At 33.3% G+C, this 17,107-nt stretch overlaps 1 protein-coding gene across 1 annotated transcript in view; it reads right to left on the minus strand.

The window, feature by feature from the left end:
* Positions 1–17,107, minus strand: part of LOC118747107 (transient receptor potential cation channel subfamily A member 1-like) — a 106,135-nt gene that overhangs the window by 51,826 nt on the left and 37,202 nt on the right. The window contains exons 6-8 of the mRNA XM_036481097.1: positions 3,521–3,677; positions 3,324–3,414; positions 582–777 (exon numbers count right to left, since the gene is read on the minus strand). Coding sequence (XP_036336990.1) covers positions 582–777; positions 3,324–3,414; positions 3,521–3,677 — 444 coding nt within the window. The remainder of the gene's footprint in view (positions 1–581; positions 778–3,323; positions 3,415–3,520; positions 3,678–17,107) is intronic.

The raw sequence follows: 17,107 nt of genomic DNA on the forward strand, positions 1-17,107 counted from the left end.
TCGCTTACGTTATTTTGGCGGTTAGGGCTCGATATTTTCAACATACAGTTGCGAACATTGAAATCAAGACAATAAAGAAATCTACTTTCTTATGTTATTTTAAAATATGGATTTTAATTAAAAATATTGGTTTAAAAATCTGCTACAAATAAGATGCTAATAATGATAAAGGATCCAAATATGGCTTCTTTTTAACAAAGATGTCCTCTTATGGCTCATTCTGTATTCCAATGTCTGTCGATTTGTATTTATAAAATTCAACGTAAACAAACGTCAAATACTTGAAAATGTAAAGGTCACATATATCCATTTGTGGTTATGGAAATGATTGGCATTATAATTGGATTTATTAGATCTTAATAGGTAAATCTTATCGCAATGGAGACATAGAATAAGTACCTTACTGCTAATGTACCTATTATGGCAAAAGGGTGTGTGTATAATTACATGGTTTTGTATCAGTTTGTCATATAGAATTTTTTTGTAGATCTAAGTGCGCTTGTATTTACAAACATATTTACATGTGCAATACATATATTCACTTACAAAACATTCTCATGTTTGTTCATGCTTACACTCACCAATATCCTAGCGCACTCCTCATGATCATAAATGGCGGCCAAATGCAATGCGGTGCGTCCATGCTCACCACCCTGTTGTATATCGATTACTTTACGGTAATTACCCATTACCCGTAGCGCATGTACCTTATTCAATTCGGTTGCCAAATGCACTGGTGCTTGCTTCTTCTCGTTGAGTAAACTAGTATCGACGGGACTGTGATGATAAGATGGAATTTATTAGAGTCGTATGCATACAGTGGCGGAAAATTAAATAGGGGCGCCGATTTTTATTAAGTTTGGCTTTTTGATTTTTGTTTTTATTGTTTATCATGTTTTTTGTAGACAAAAACCACGCAAGTAAACTTTGTACAAAAATTAGGAAAACTAAACGACGTTTTATCAAAATTTAAACTTTTTAACCAGAATGCAATTGTAAGGAGCAAAAGAAATCAGTTGATTTTTGATGATTTTTTTGCTGACGTTGTTCGCATTTTTTCCTATATAAAAAATGTTCGAAGATACTTTGTATAGAAGAAAATGCGTAAAGCCGTCAGAAAAAACTTATAAAAAATCACACTTTACACTGCAAATAAATAGCTTACCAAATTTTTCACTGAAACATCTGGTAAAAAGTTTGAAGTTTTAATGAAACTTTAAATAAAAAACGGAAAACCGTCAAAACTTTTTAAAATGTCGCGGCTCTATTTATTTTTCCGCCACTTTTCAAACGTAAATTGATGAGGTATGGAAAAGAAATATATATTTTATCAAAAAATTGATTGAGAATTAGAAAATTTATATTTGTTTCGTCAGTAAAGGGATTTGTAAGCAGGAAGTTTCAGCATCTCCAAAGTAGAGCTAAAATTGCTACTGAAATTCGCAAAAAGCGTTGACATTCTTTGTGATGTCTACTTTAATGCGTAACGCTAAGGACCTATGGCTCTATGTGCGGCTCAACGCCGGGATTATATTCACTAGAACAATTTTGCTTAAATTAATGCGCCGAGAGGATGTAGGGCGGATACCAGACCAGAACGATGGCCGGACTAATTCAAAATGGTGTAAAAAACGTTCGTGCCTTCAAATGATTATCCATAAATGTATGTTAATAGTTAGTTAAAGTGAGTGCCTAACCCAGTAACCCCAAGGTACGTTCCACTTCCTTAATGAATCTTAAAGCCACCTTCGATCATTGTAGCTTTAAATGAAATAATCTTTGTCTAGCCAAAGTGGACAGTCAAAAAGGAAGTTTCATCGCCCTGCAGAGACCGAATTCGGACTTTCCGATAATACCTATTTGGTGCCTGGCCTATTTGGTGAGTAGCCTGATATCATTTTTATTGTATAGAACAATATATAATCTATTTAAAGGTTGGCCAGTACCTACTGCGTTCAGAATATACCAACTCAGTAGTTTTTAAACCCTTCTCCAGGTTTAATTTGGCCAGGTTAATAATAGTAGATTTGCGCCTACAATAAATGCGTTTCTGAGACGTATCATGGTCTGCTTCGCTTAATTTTACGGTATTCGCAATTTTATAAAATTTCGGCACCCAAATTTTGGCTGGGAGAGCAGTCTGTGCATGCGACGTTAGTCCAGGAACCATAGCTCTCGTCGGGGGAAAAGATCTCTGGGCTGAAGGCGTGTAACTTCCACGTATGTACATTATGTGAGATGCGAATGCAAACTAGGAGCAGCAAGCTTTGCACTTTGCCTAATGACAGCACTGAGGGTGGGGGTTGTGACCATAGACCGAGCAAGAGAGAAAGTTCTAAGTTCGGCATATTTTCACATGGAATTGACGTCTCATACGGCTTTGTTGAGAATGCGAGTGCTCCCAGTCCCTTCGGATATGCAAAAATACTAGCGATTGACGTACATAAGTGCTTTCTCTGCTTCCTTCTCCCCACAGTGTTCTTTGTTTTTGAAAAAAAGGTAAAAAATCAAATTGTATGGAAAACGAGAAGAGATGGCGAAATAAATGAGTTATTTTAAAGCTTTTCGTATGGAGAATTCTGGACTAATAGTCTCGTTGGATGCACCTTCAAATACTGTTTTTACTACATTCTCCATCTAGGTTCTCGCTTTCTCTTCTCGTTCTCGAGATAATTGATTTAGGCCCTTTTTTCAAAATAGTACACAGTACGCCATAGCAATTTAAGTGCAGGCCCAATGTTGGGAAAGAGCAATGCCACTTTGGTGAAACCTCCAACTTGGCACTCTTTGGAAATGCTTATGGGATAGTATTGGGATCTGCTATGGAATTATAAGAAAGCTCTACGAATAAAAACGAGAGGTTTGTGGGAGAATTTCCTTAGTGACACCGAGAGCTTTAACGAGATTGTAAGGCTAAGAAAGGTCCTGTCCAAGGACTCTATACTGAACAACTCGAAAACTTACTGCAAATTGTTAAGTACGGTGCTAAGATATGCTGCCAAAAGGCCATTTACCTGCGGATAAGTACGCAGAATATTGAGTTAACTTTGGTGACTCCAATAGAGAGGCGAGTCATTACATTCAAAATTTATTTCTAAGTTAGAACTTGTTTTTGCGAAGGGAAGTAGACACTGTCACTGACAAACGTTTATTAGATGTATATATGCAAATAATTTACGTTTAACAAAGTATTTAAGCTATGGTAGAAAACATGCATTTTTGCAAGCGATTAATATTAACTCGCAAAGTTCTCACTCTTTAGGTGTATTCTAACAGTCCGAAATATTTTTTTTAAAAGGTTCTAATTTCTTTTGGAAACTTACAGGGACAGCAAATAACTAAGCGCTTCATACGAATCGTTCTCGACTGCCGCATGTAGTGGAGTGTTTCCTGCATTATCCTTTGCGTTAAAATCTGTAAGAAAATAAAAAATATTCCAATTAAATAAAATGAAAATTTGTCGCACAAGCTACTCCACATAAATTAGTAGAATTATGAACGTGGTAGCTAATCAACTTACTTCCATGCTGATCATTTATATATCGCAATATATTCACACGATTTCGTGCTGCTGCTTGATGCGCAGCTGTTCGTCCCTTGCCATCTTTTATAGACAAACGACCATTATCCGCTTGATATAGACGCTTAAACTCATCCAAATTTCCTGATTCTGCCGCCTGTGAAAAATGAGAAGACAAACTGATAATCAACGACGAATTCAGTGTAAATGCATTTAAGAAATACATAAATATAAAAAATTTTTTAGAAGCTCGATACTAATGCTATATGTACTTATACATCTTATCTAAATGTATTGGTCACAGGCAAAGCTGAAAGCCGCAAGAAAATTTCTGAGTAAAGATTTTGAGTAAGCTTTGTCAACGAATAAAATGTCAACAAATCCGGTAACCGGAATTAATTACTTTCCACGAAATATTTCCATGTTCATGAATGAATACATTTACTGCAGGACACCGGAGCGTATGCGCAACCTTTTTAATTTGTCCGCAGAATAACTAATGTTGGGTTATTTATTCTGTGAGGTGCCTTATGGTGGCATACCAAAAGTGTGTAAGCGAGTATATAGCGATCTTAAATTAAATGTGGTAATTTTTATGCGATGGGATCCAATATAGCTTAAATTTTACACATAGGAAAATTTCATGACTGTTTTGTTACTTTAAAATTCAGTATTGAAAACATTAACTGAAACTCTTAAAAATGCTCTTAGATTATGAAATTATAAACAAATTTGTTGACTTCTGTTTAAGGAAATTTTTTTATTAACTTCAAAGTCCATTTCCATCAGATGAAGTATGAAAGAAATATTTATTAGTATACTCTTAAATCATAACATCTTTATTACTTTTATTAAGTCTAACTTTACACAAACAGATGTGTATATGTATGTGCATCATTTTGATGCAGCAGCAGCCTTGAAATTTATATTACTTAAATGATGTCCAATTAAGCTGCGTTATGCATTTTTTGCTTCTAATTTTTCTTTTAAGCATTCCCTAGCTATTCTATCTCTGGTGATAGCCAAATGTATGTATACAATAGCGGCTCAATTATTTTAACTAATTCAGGGGGGTTCACTATTTCTACATATTTGTTCACATAATAGAAACAAAAAATTTAATGAAAATAATAAGTAACGCCAAATTATTTAATACATATTCACATATTTTAGTACTTTTTATTATTTTTGATTGGGTTGTTATTATATAAAATTGCATGGAATGATTTTTTCAATGCTTTTTATTGTTGTTATTATTATTATTGTTTTCGCTTCAATAAGCTCAGTCGTTATGGGAGCTTTTTGAGAATTTGTTAAAAATTTTCGATGTGTAAACAGCTTAGCTCTCGGTATGGGTAAAATTTGCAATAACCCAGCAGAAAATTTGTAATTGGGTCTTGTGTGTACAAATGAACATTCCTCAGGTTATTTCGGCTCTAGTTCACTATTGGTTTAGGAACATTTAGTGACTAGTTCGTGATCATTTCGGGACCAATTCAGGGCTATTTAAGGACCATTTTGAGACTTGTGCGGGATGAATTTGGGACGATTTCGAGACAGGTTCAGGACTATTTGAGGACCAAATGGTTCTGAACCATTAGAGACTAGCTCCGGACGATTTCGCGACTAGTCCACCACTATTATTGGAATATTTGAGACTAGCAAGCAACCATTTTGGGAATGTTCCAAGACTTGTTCGATATTCCTTTGGGACAAGGTTGCTACTTTTTCAAAACCACTTCAGGACCATTTTGGAACTAGTTCTGGATCACATCGGCCTAGTTCGAAACTAGCCACGAAATGATCCTGAAATGGTCTTGAACTACGATTTTCGAAGTGTTTATGAAATAGTTGTGTACTGCTCTCGACAAAACTAATAAAATGAGATGAAATTAAGGTTTAATTTCTAACCTAACAAAGCCGTGCATAGATGTTTACACATAAAATTTCCTGAGCAGCTAGTACTCAAGCATTTTTTAAATCGTACCCGCCGTGGATTTGGCAATGTCATACTTGTTTAAAAGTGACTACTGGCTTCTTCACATTTCTCGAACAAAATTAAAACTTTGAATTTCATTGCGAGCTATGCAAGTGAATCTGCTCCTTCCAAAATAATGCTGGAAAACTGCAGAAATTATTACGGAATAAAATATGTACATATATTCGCTTTGATAATTTCGATGACAAACACCAATCGATCTGACTCCAGCATCTAGTACAATTTGAATATACCTCACATTAAAAAATTGCTCCGAATCGCTTACTTCGCAGAAGAACACCCTTCGGAAATAAATTCTTGGAAAAACCTTTTGTTCACATAATCGAGATAGGGTTTTTCACTTTTAAGAACCTGTTAACTGCTACTGTTTTATGCATACATACATATGTGCATACATTCTACATGTTTTACTTTTTCTAACGCAATTCAGCTCATTAAATTTCCGTATGTAGGATATGGAAAAATTTCATAAACATTCATTATATTAATACCCATTTTATATGTACTATAATTTCAAACTTATGTATATGTACATACATATATGTACTTGGAACATTTGGATGGCGAAAGTAAATATACACACATGTGCACATATTAGGGAAGACAATGCCGGAATACCGGGATCCCGGAAAACTTGCTTATCATAAAATATGATTACAATAAAAGTTTTTAAATTTTCAAGAAAATTGTTTTAATTTACCGAAAGTACATTATGGTGTAAATTGATTTTAATTGAAAACTGCAGCATTAATTTATATGGTGTCATAGCCAGTTGCACGAAAGCAATTTAAGTGTAAAATTATTATTTTTTATTTGAACCTATAATGGAAACTGAAAGAAAAAAATCATATTTCATTTAAATTGCTTTTGTGAAACCGGAAGTGAGTTATATTCTTTCATACAAAGTTCGAACACACTTGACTGGTTTACATGGAAAAAATGCAAGAAAACCTTCTACTGAACAATTTGTCAAAAGCCTAGCTACTTCAAACATGCATTCATTATATAAAATTGAATCGGCTACGAAATTGCTCTTTTTAATTTATTATAATTAATCGATTATTAAAAAAAATCTTATTTTTCAATAATTTTGTTTTTTTTTTGGTGACCGACAACGAATTCTCGTACGGGACCGAAAGGAAAAAAAACATTCGTTATATTTGACACAGTCTAATACACATATATAATATATGTATACATAGTAAATATATACATTTTTACAATTAACTCATCACTAGGGTGATCTATGGCTAACATTTACTCGAATAAAAATTTTCCCTTTTTGCCCCGCTAGAAGCTATGAGAGTGCAACTTTGCCAATTTAAGAACCGCGAAGCAAACGCCCAGAAGAATCGCACTAAAAAGTAATAAATAGTAGCAAAAGGTATGGCCGTTGTGTCTGAGTAACAACATATAAGTTAGAAAAAGTTGTTTATCGGCATGCAATGGCAGACCTCCGATTGTATTTCTGCGATGAAAAGGCTTCTCATAAAATTTGAGGAGATGCTTTGCAAAGTTGTAAGCGCCAAAAAACCATTTTTTACTAAGTAGTATTGAAATTGTCTTGTGTAAAATAATTAACAGCAATGCTTTATTTTTACTTAAAGTAAATACATATTTCTTTCGATTCGGGTCGTGCTGGACCGTGCCTCAGTGAGATTTTTCTTCGTGCGTGTTTTGGAATATGTGTTCTTCATTCCTACATAAATATTACGATATGTAAGCATATACCAAAGTAATTGTCAAGCCATGCCATCGGTCACTTAATATCCTTTATATCCTTTATACATACTCGTTCATCTCTTCTGCGTCTAGATGCACGCTTGGCTTATTGGCTATTTGTCAGCTGTTGGTGAAAGTGCTTGTGGTAAATTAGAAAAAAACACACCGAGCGGTTAAATGCAACTGCAGATATTTATCTAGCTACAAACACATACTTACATATGTATATTCATATGCACAACTACTTATAAATATATGTATGTACTTATGTATATTGGAAATAGTACGTCGTGAACGTATTCACATTAGGATGAGTTGTTTCCCCTTAAAAATACAGATTTGAAAGGTTTATATTTTTAGAAAGCCCATTGTGTATGCAAAATTATAGTAGGCATACGAGTGCTTAGCCCCTCGATAAACTTCCTCTTTGGCAGCGTTGAGAGGAATTTTGTGTCTTTTAGAGTAGTAAAGACGAGAACGGAAATCTGATAACTGATGTCCAAATCAAACTTGATATATGGAACGAACACCTTTCGATATTTTTAAAAGGCGCTACCACTTTTTGTGAAATAAGAGTCCACACCAGAGCGTACGGTCAAAGTAGATACACTCGGCGCCAAAGACGAGGTGAGAATATGTATGGGAAGCTGGGGTACGGTATAACGCAAATGAACGACTGAAAAGCTTCTCAGATTAGTTTTTATTTTTATTTTTATTGTTGTTATTTTTGTTTTAATTCATCTTATTCGATTTTTTTTTAACTGTGTTTTTCGACGTAATTTTACAGAACTGTTTTTTTCCTTTTCAGAAACTCTAGAACTAATTAAAAGCTACTCAGAAGAGTTTAAATTTTTACTTTTTTCAAATTTACTTATTTTTTCCTACGCAGCAACTCTAGAACTATTGAATAGCTACGCAGAATAGTTTTAATTTTTTTCACAAATTTAAATTTTTCGACTTAAAAAAAGAAGTTTTTTGGCGTATATTTGCGAACTTTCTTTTTCCTTCTCAGGACCTCTAGAACTATTGAAAAGTTACTCAGAACAGATTTATTTCTATTTCTTTTAAAATATTCAACCTTTTCTACTTTTCTGAATTTTTTTTTCAGCGTAGTTTTGCAGAACTCTGTTTTCCTTTTCAGGAACTCTAAAGACAGTGTCACACGATTAGTACATTTGAACAGATTTGTACAGTTTTTTTATTTGTGCTATTGGTAAAAAATAAAAAAATTGGGACGGATGTTTTTTTTTGTAGTTACACGATTTGTAAAATACAGCGAACTTCTATTGAAAAATTTGAGCAAATTGTTTTTCGTGATTGGAATAAGGAAAAATATTTGTGTATTCACATGATTGGGATACGATTTGCAACAAATTTTGGGCAAATGCCTAATCGTGTGACACTGCCCTAAAACTATTAATTGCCTTTTTGCTACATGTCGTATGCTGCGTGCATCTGACATACACAATTTTTAAAACAATATTTGTTGTATGCTGTTTTGAACTGTTGCCTACAATCTGTTTTTTTCTCCTGCCGAAAGAGGTGCTGGTACCAAACTTTACGTTTCTAAGTAAAAATTTAGAGGATGCTCATGATGCCTATATTTTACTCAAGAAGTATTGTGAGCATACATTAATCAAACAATTGGTTAAGCAACCTAAGAACATTTAAAATTTTAATTATATAAAAAAAATTACAAGCTTCGGTTGTCACAGAAACAGTAGCTTTTTATAAAAATCACCAATATTTTTGCCAGTTTCACAGCGACCCAGTAGCGCATTTCGAGGTCATTTAACACCCTGTATTGGTTGCAGTAGAAAATTGAAAGTTGGTATAGATATGACAAATATCGCGTTTTGTAGGATCACATTTTTCCCCCATACAAAAATTGGACCACTCTAATGTGCATGGATGTATGCATTTATTGCAGAAAAAGTTCATACATACAAAATCGCAAGAAGAAACTAAAAATGATTGAGATATGCAGTTTATTAAAATGCAGACGTATGTGTGTATATTAGGGTGGTCCAAAACAGATAAAGTCGGAATTTTAAAGCTCTCAACCCCTAGGGCTGTTCTATATCGAAAAAATATACCCCTTTTTTTTATTTTGAAATCAAAAAATTTTTAAAGGAAAAAAACAACTTTTCGTAGAAATGGTATCGAATTCTTCAAAATCAATATTTTCGTTTAGGAGACTTCCAGTAGCAATACCCAATTGTTTATCTAACCAATTTTTAATACTAAAAATTTTTTATTTATCCCCCATTGAATTTTGTAGCATTTTCTGGGGGTTTTGGCGGACCTATAAATTACAGTTACTATGAAAAAATTGTTAAATAAATAATTGCGTATTATTATTGGGAATCTCCTGAAGAGAAACAATGCTTTCGGATCGAATTATACTGCTTTTCAAGAATTCTATACCACTTCTCCGAAAAGTAGTTTTTTCCCAATATAAAATACATGGAAAACTTTGAGCGCTATGAGCGACCTCTAAATATTTTCTGATTTCAAAATAAAAAAGAGGGGTATATTTTTTCCTGTATAAAACAATCCTATATAAAAATTCCGACTTTAATTTTCACATGCGTTTTTGGACCACCCTAATTTATATACATATGTGTGCATGCAGACGAAAGTATACGTGCGATAGACCGCAGCAGTTAAAACTGAGTTGCATTTATTCTTGTGATATGGTGAAATGTGTTAGTGAAAATTGCAATAAAACTACAACATTGAGAGATGGACGAATGAATATCTTAATGGCAAGTGCAATCAACGCATTTCCTAAGTACATATCTATTTATAAGACATTTTTCCCCACATATATCCAGTTGATACATATGTGTATAAATATATAATATTTATGCATGTATGTATGTATGTACGACAATACATTGGTATGAGTTTTAATAAGCAGCAGCTGCATCCAAGTTGAGCTAACAGAAATTGACAGTTTGCTGGCTACATAGTCCGAGTGGCATTTTTATGTAAACTTACATTTTATGAGCCGTTTATTTTGAAAGTGGCATAAGTGATTTTTACTTCTGGTGCTTAAATGGCTGGTTACTTCTAACTGAATGCATCTGTAAATCGTTCTACCGTCATAATTTTAAACAAATGGCAACACCTTTAACCTTTAGCATATGAAGTTGAACGAATAACACACGCTTTCAAATACTGAAGCCCAACGGAATGAAATGACTTATGCCATTTTTAAAATAATTGGCTCATACAATTTTTATTTTCATATACTTAATACGAATACGGAGGAGAAGCTCGGTCAAACACTAACATATGTGTAAGCGCCAATCTATTATATTATTATTATTATAATAAGAATATATGTACACATGTATGTATGTATGAGCTTATTTATCAAAGAGGTCAAAAAAGTGTCCTGTTTGTGAAATTATAATTTCAAAGCTGGCAAAAATCCAAACTGAAATGCTATAGGAATCGAAAAAAAATGCAACTTTGGGCAGGAAATGCCAAGTTTCTAAAGCTTTAAAGGCCGCCGCATTAGATTTTAAAAATTTTACTCATACATTTTTTTTTAATCTTTTTACTTTTCTTGCATATTTTGCAGACAACTACGTATGTTTGTATGAATATAAGTCCACGTCAAAAAAAAAAAAAAAATCCTGGAATGCAACCTGAGCTTGACACAGATTTTAGTATTTGGTATAGTAATTATCCTCCATTAATCTCCGCTCTTTTCTCGCATCGAACATTTATTTTTCCCAAAGAAATAACAGGTAAGAAAATGAGTTCTTCTCTTTTGGGGTCAATATAATTTTCTAAGATCACTCAAAATGCTCGAAACTATAAGAATATATTGACTGAATGGCATTTAATTCTTATGCAGGCTTGGATATTAAGATTCCGATTAAGGTTTAGCTTAAGGCCAAGATTAAGAAAGATTAAAATTAAGGTTAGGATTATATTATTATACTATTGTATATTATCATAGTAATTATTAAAAAAGTCATCCAAGTTTTCGTAAGAATTATTAAAGTCTTAAGATAATAATTACGTGTAAGAAAATATTTGTAAGTCATCGATAACTATTATTTTAAGACTTGTATAATAAAAGACTTTTCATAATATTTATCAGAGAGATAAATATTTTTAAGTCTTCAAATACTTTTATTTTGAGACTTATATTATAAAAGTCCTTTGATAATAATTATCATTGAGATAAATATTTTTAGGTCTTCAAAGACTTTTATTTTGAGACTTATATTATAAAAGTCGTTTCATAATAATTATGAGTGCGAAAAAATGTTTTAAGTCTTAAAAGACGGGGACTAGTTCGGGCCTATACGGGGAGTAGTTTGGCACCAGTTGGGGCTTAGTTTGAGACCAGTTGGGGCTTAGTTTGGAACCAGGTCGGGACTAAATATATAATATAGTTCCAATCTAGTCCCCAACTGGTCATAATTATTATGAAAAGACTTTTGTGAAAAAGGTCTCAAAATAAAAGTCTTTGAAGGATTAAAATTGTTTATCTCAATGATAATTATTATTACAAGACTTTTATAATATAAATCTCAAAATAAAAGTCTTTGAATACGTAAAAATATTTATCTCGCTAATAAATATTATGAAAAGACTTTTATTATACAAGTCTTAAAATAATAGTTATCGATGACTTAAACAATTTTTCTCACACATAATTATTATCAAAAGACTATTATAATTCTTACGAAAATTTAAATGACTTTATTAAAAATCCACCATGACATAATTATTATTCTGGGTCTCTGCATCAAAGTAGTTAGTCATAAAAAAGTCTCGTCTAGTTTCCTATCTGCGATTGGACCTTTCGTTTTCTGAAAGTACTTATTCTTTTTATAATAGTAATGCTAGTTCTAGTACAATCCATGTATGTATGTATGTATACATTTTTATATGTATGGATGTGTAAGGATGTCGGTATACGTTCATGTGGTTTACGGCTAAAAACCGTTGCCTATAACAACGTAGAAGTTGATTTAAGTTTTTTGCTCCTTTGCATTCCGATTTCACTCTTCAGTGGTTCAATGCCGCGTTAACGAAGCTGTACACTGCATTGCGTAATTAAACTGCGTCCCAATGGATACTGTGTGCGGTTATTTGGCAAACTCGGATATGTGCATGTATTAGTTAAATGCCTTTGGCGGTCGTGTCCTCCAATGCACTTTCGTCTTGTGGAGCTGGAGACGTTACGCATTGAAGGCAATTAAAATTCCATTCTTTACCACAAGTGACGTAGACAAATCTATGGTCACAATTTATAGCGTCTGAGCCTTAATTCCAGCTGACGTTTTTTCCCTAAATTTGCCTGCTAGTGTGTTGCATAGAAGAAAGCAATGGCAGTGAAGTGCGTGAGAGTTTATTTACATTTAATTTGGATTGGAAATTATATCCAATTGTAGAAGGGGAGGGGGGGGGGGGGGGAAGAAATACAACAAATGCAGTGAGGTTGACCTTTAAACGTCAATCACCTCATTGATCTGTGCGTATCAATTCATTCGGAGATCCAACAACGTTCAAATACAAATAAATCTGGCAATTTTTTGTGAGAACGGTGTTTTTATAATTATCTATCTAATAGCGCTCCATGGGGCGAGAAATTAAAATAAAATATTTAACCATTCATTAGGCGGTCGTGCAGGTAGAAACCTTTGCGAAAATTGAAAGCCACAGGTTTAATGCCAATAATGAGGACCACGAATACCATTGGGATTTCTTGACTTTTTTTTTAATGAACTTCAAGCATTTTGTTAAGCATTGGGCCGAACTTTTCTACTCCAATTTATGCTGTACGTCTTGAGGTTGACACACAAAGGCAGATACCTATAGTTTTACGCCGACTCAATGCAGCAGATGGTTTTCGTGGGACGCTTTTTCAATGCCGGTATTTTTTTAGATGTTGACGGGACCAGGGACTAAACCTGAGCTCTATCGGATCGTATTATGTAGCTTCATCTATTCGGCGACGTCGGCCGCTGTAGACTAGACAGGTAGACAGGTCATTAGCCTAAACCAAGGCATATCAAAGAGGTAGTAGCATTAGAGCAAAAACAACATTTGCGTATATTTTGTTTTTGCTTCTGGTATCGAAACTGTCAAAAACTGTTCTGGGTTTTTTCCGTCTAAATCAAGGCGTGCCAGGTGAAATACAAAAAAAATATATTGAAATTGGGAAAAAATTAAAATTGTTGCATCTTTCTTTCTTAGTAAATTTGTTTTCTTCTCGAAACATTGATCCATTCTTTGCAAGGCCCAGTAATCAGCAGTTGTGCTGCTGAGTTGGGCGAGCATTCCTGAAGCTGCTGTTCAATCGCTTATATTGTATGGAAACAGGTTTCACATGCAAATAGATTTTAACAATTTAGAATTTTTGTGAGAATAAATTAAAAATATTTGACATTTTCGAGACCAAATAATTTGAAAAAAAATCAAATCAGCTGCTATACTGATACTACCTGTTCAATGTGTCTTGGCCTAAACAAACTAGGTGACAGAAAATGCCTAGTCATGGTGATTTATTGTGTTTACAAAAGTTCATAAATTATACAAAACATACATACATACACCTAAATTAGATTAAATTTAAGCAGAAATGTTAGCTAAGCGGCTGAATACAATTTTAGCAAGTCCAGTTAAACATTTGTACCCGAAGCCAATATCTATATGTACATAGATACAAACTTCTCATGCTCCACACACAAAAAAAATAATAAAAATTTTCCCTCGGGAACCATATAATTTGGTATACTTTATGGCTTCCACCAAAATAGTTTAGCGCTAGTCATGGCCATTCGACAACTGGAATGAGTTGAAAATACCACAAAAGAGCATTTTTTAGCAAATGCATTTGAGTTTCTTTTTTTTTTGGGAAATTATAGCTCTTAATTGTAATTTTATTAGATATTTGTGAACGACTAAGCTACTGCGCAAGCAATTTTCATTTCAAAAGTACATATCTACGTGACTCACTACTTATTTTGACCTACCAAAACTTTTAGACACCAATAAAAATTAAATTAAACCATAAGAGGTCTCACATGGACGGATATAACGTCCATAGCGTACCAGATGCTTTTACGATCTATGAAAGAACACTGCCGTTGCTTTAGCGAATTTTATTTCGGTCATAGTCAAGTCTTAACTCTATAAGCAGCATAATCGCCTTGCTTCTTCTTGCTCAAGCTGTCGGTGTATTTCTGCTATTGTGCAACATATATGTAGAGTCCCATGCGTGTTTTGAGCTTTAACAACATTTTTTTAATTTATAACTTTTTTGCACCAAAAAAAATGTAACGTACCGTCTGCAACGCTAGGATTTGCTCATGTACAAAAGACCACCCTAGTGTATTTATATAGGAAGCGCTTATTTATAATAATTGCTATGTCGACTATAAAATACAATGTAAACACACTAGGGTGGTAAAAAAAAGTAAGTCGGAATTTTATTGCTATCACTTCCTAGGGCTCTTCTATACCGCAAAAAATATATCCGTGCTGGTTTTTAATGAAAAATATTTAGAGCGCTCAAAATTTCCAATTAATTTTTTATGGAAAAAAAAATTCGTAGAAGCGGTATAGGATTCAAGAAAATTAATATTTATCAATCTACAACTCTGTTTTTCCTCAGGAGACTTCAGAAAATAACACCTAAATGTTTATTTAATAATTTTATAATATTAACTATTTTTTTTATAATAATAATAATAATAATAGATTGGCGCTTACACATATGTTAGTGTTTGGCCGAGCTTCTCCCCCGACTTGTGGCGTGCGCCTTGATGTTGTCGCACAAAGCAGAGGGACCTACAGTTTTACGCCGACTCCGAACGGCGATTGTATTTTTATGAGGAGGTATGCCATTGCCTGCCGAGGGACGACCGCTGTTAAGAAAAACCGTTTTCTAAATTTTTTGCGATGTTGCTTTGACCAGGGCTTGAACCCAGGTGCTGATGAGTGAAAGCGCGCACTGCTTACCACTACACCACAGCGGCCGACATTTTTTTTTTATAGGTACCCCAAAAACCTCCAAAAATGCGATAGGGGGATCCAGAAAAAATCTTTAATATTAAGAAAATGTTTAATTGTTGTTTAAAATTATTAAAAATCAAAATTCTAAATTAAATGTAAAATTATATATATATTTTGAATTATCAGTTAAAATTAGTAAAACTTAAAATTGTTTTAAATTTAATTAGTTAAGCGATTGGGTATTTTTTTTTGGAAGTGTCCCGAAAAAAAATTGAGTTTGCCGATTGAAAAATATTGATTTTCAGGATTCTACACCATTTCTACGAAAAATACATAGTTTATATGGGAAACTTTGAGCCATCTCTAAATATTTTTTGGATTAAAAGAAAACAAGGGTATATATATATATATTTTTTGATGAAAGCCCGACTTTACTTTTCTCACATGCATTTTTGGACCACCATAATATGCATACACATAAGTAATTAAGGTGAGTAAGAATTCTCGAGTTTTCCTAGCCTACACACTAAAGTGCAATATCAGGGCACCCTTTGTAAAGCTTTAATGTAGAAAACTTATGAACTTGGGTTGAGGTGACCCTCCAAAAAGCTTTCGTAGCTGCTAAATAATTATTCACGCTCCTTACATTATGTTGTCTTACCCTTTGTTCTAACATTTGCTAACAACATTTAGTTACCATTGAGTTTAATATGATGCCATATGCGGCATGATCTGTTCACATTCTGATATCCTTTATCGAAAGCAAGATGTGTGCCCAGACACGGCCATACTCTGTGTGCAACATCGTAAATCATAAAGTTTAACAAAACCATTCAGTGAACACATCAATCAAAATGAACGAACGGGGAGGCTAACACGCACCGTTATTTCACGGAATACTTGTCGTGCATACATAGATATGTACACACATAGTAACAGATCTGCTGGTTTTTGTTTTGCAGCCTTTTGCTGGTGCATTGCACTCTTGTCAATTTTACAACGCTTTTATCAACTTGCAATGTTGTGTGTCCAGAAACTTTCAATGTTGTGGATCCAGAAACTTTCAATGTTGTGTGTCCGACACCAAAGCAAAGCTTTGAAAAGTTCCTATAAAAAAGCATAGTGCATAGGGCGACAGCTGTAGTGAATAGGGCGAGGTAGATGACATCTAGATGTCGCCCTATGTACTACGTTTGCTACAGCGGAAATAGACGACACGCCATTTCTTTAAATAAAATTAATTGGTGCTCGTTTGTATGTACATACATATGTAAATGCATGTGTGTGTACCTTTCTATTAATATTGTTGAATTATTTTAATATCTATTGCAACATTTTATTCAGACAGGACTAAAAAGTAGAAAATAAATAATATAAAAAAAACTTTTTAATATACAACGCTTTTATAAATGGACTAAAAAGTAGAAAATAATATTTCTCAGTCCCATAGAACTTGTTTTGATAACTTTTGATTTTGAAATTTTAGCAAAAGTTATTATAAACAATCTATGAAATTGAAAATGAAAAGCGTGGGGCGCATGTAATACACTTGAATTGATATGAAAAGTAATATATGTATGTATGTATGTGGGTATATGAATAACGACCGCTTAAAATCGATTTCAAAGTTCTACTTTCGCTGTAGAAATTTTAGGTCTACGTTATGTAGTTTGACTATTGTCAATTAAATCGAATGCTTTGTATTGCATGCGCTCCACGTTTTTCATTTTCAATTTCATAGATTGTTTATAATGACTTTTGCTAAAATTTCAATCAAAAGTTATCAAAACAAATTCTATGGGACTGAGAAATATTATTTTCTACTTTTTAGTCCATTTATAAAAGCGTTGTATATTAAAAAGTTTTTTTTATATTAT

The sequence above is a fragment of the Rhagoletis pomonella genome, unplaced genomic scaffold (assembly GCF_013731165.1).
Source record: "Rhagoletis pomonella isolate Grant_MI unplaced genomic scaffold, Rhpom_1.0 Rhpom_scaffold_00011, whole genome shotgun sequence".
Taxonomy (NCBI): domain Eukaryota; kingdom Metazoa; phylum Arthropoda; class Insecta; order Diptera; family Tephritidae; genus Rhagoletis; species Rhagoletis pomonella.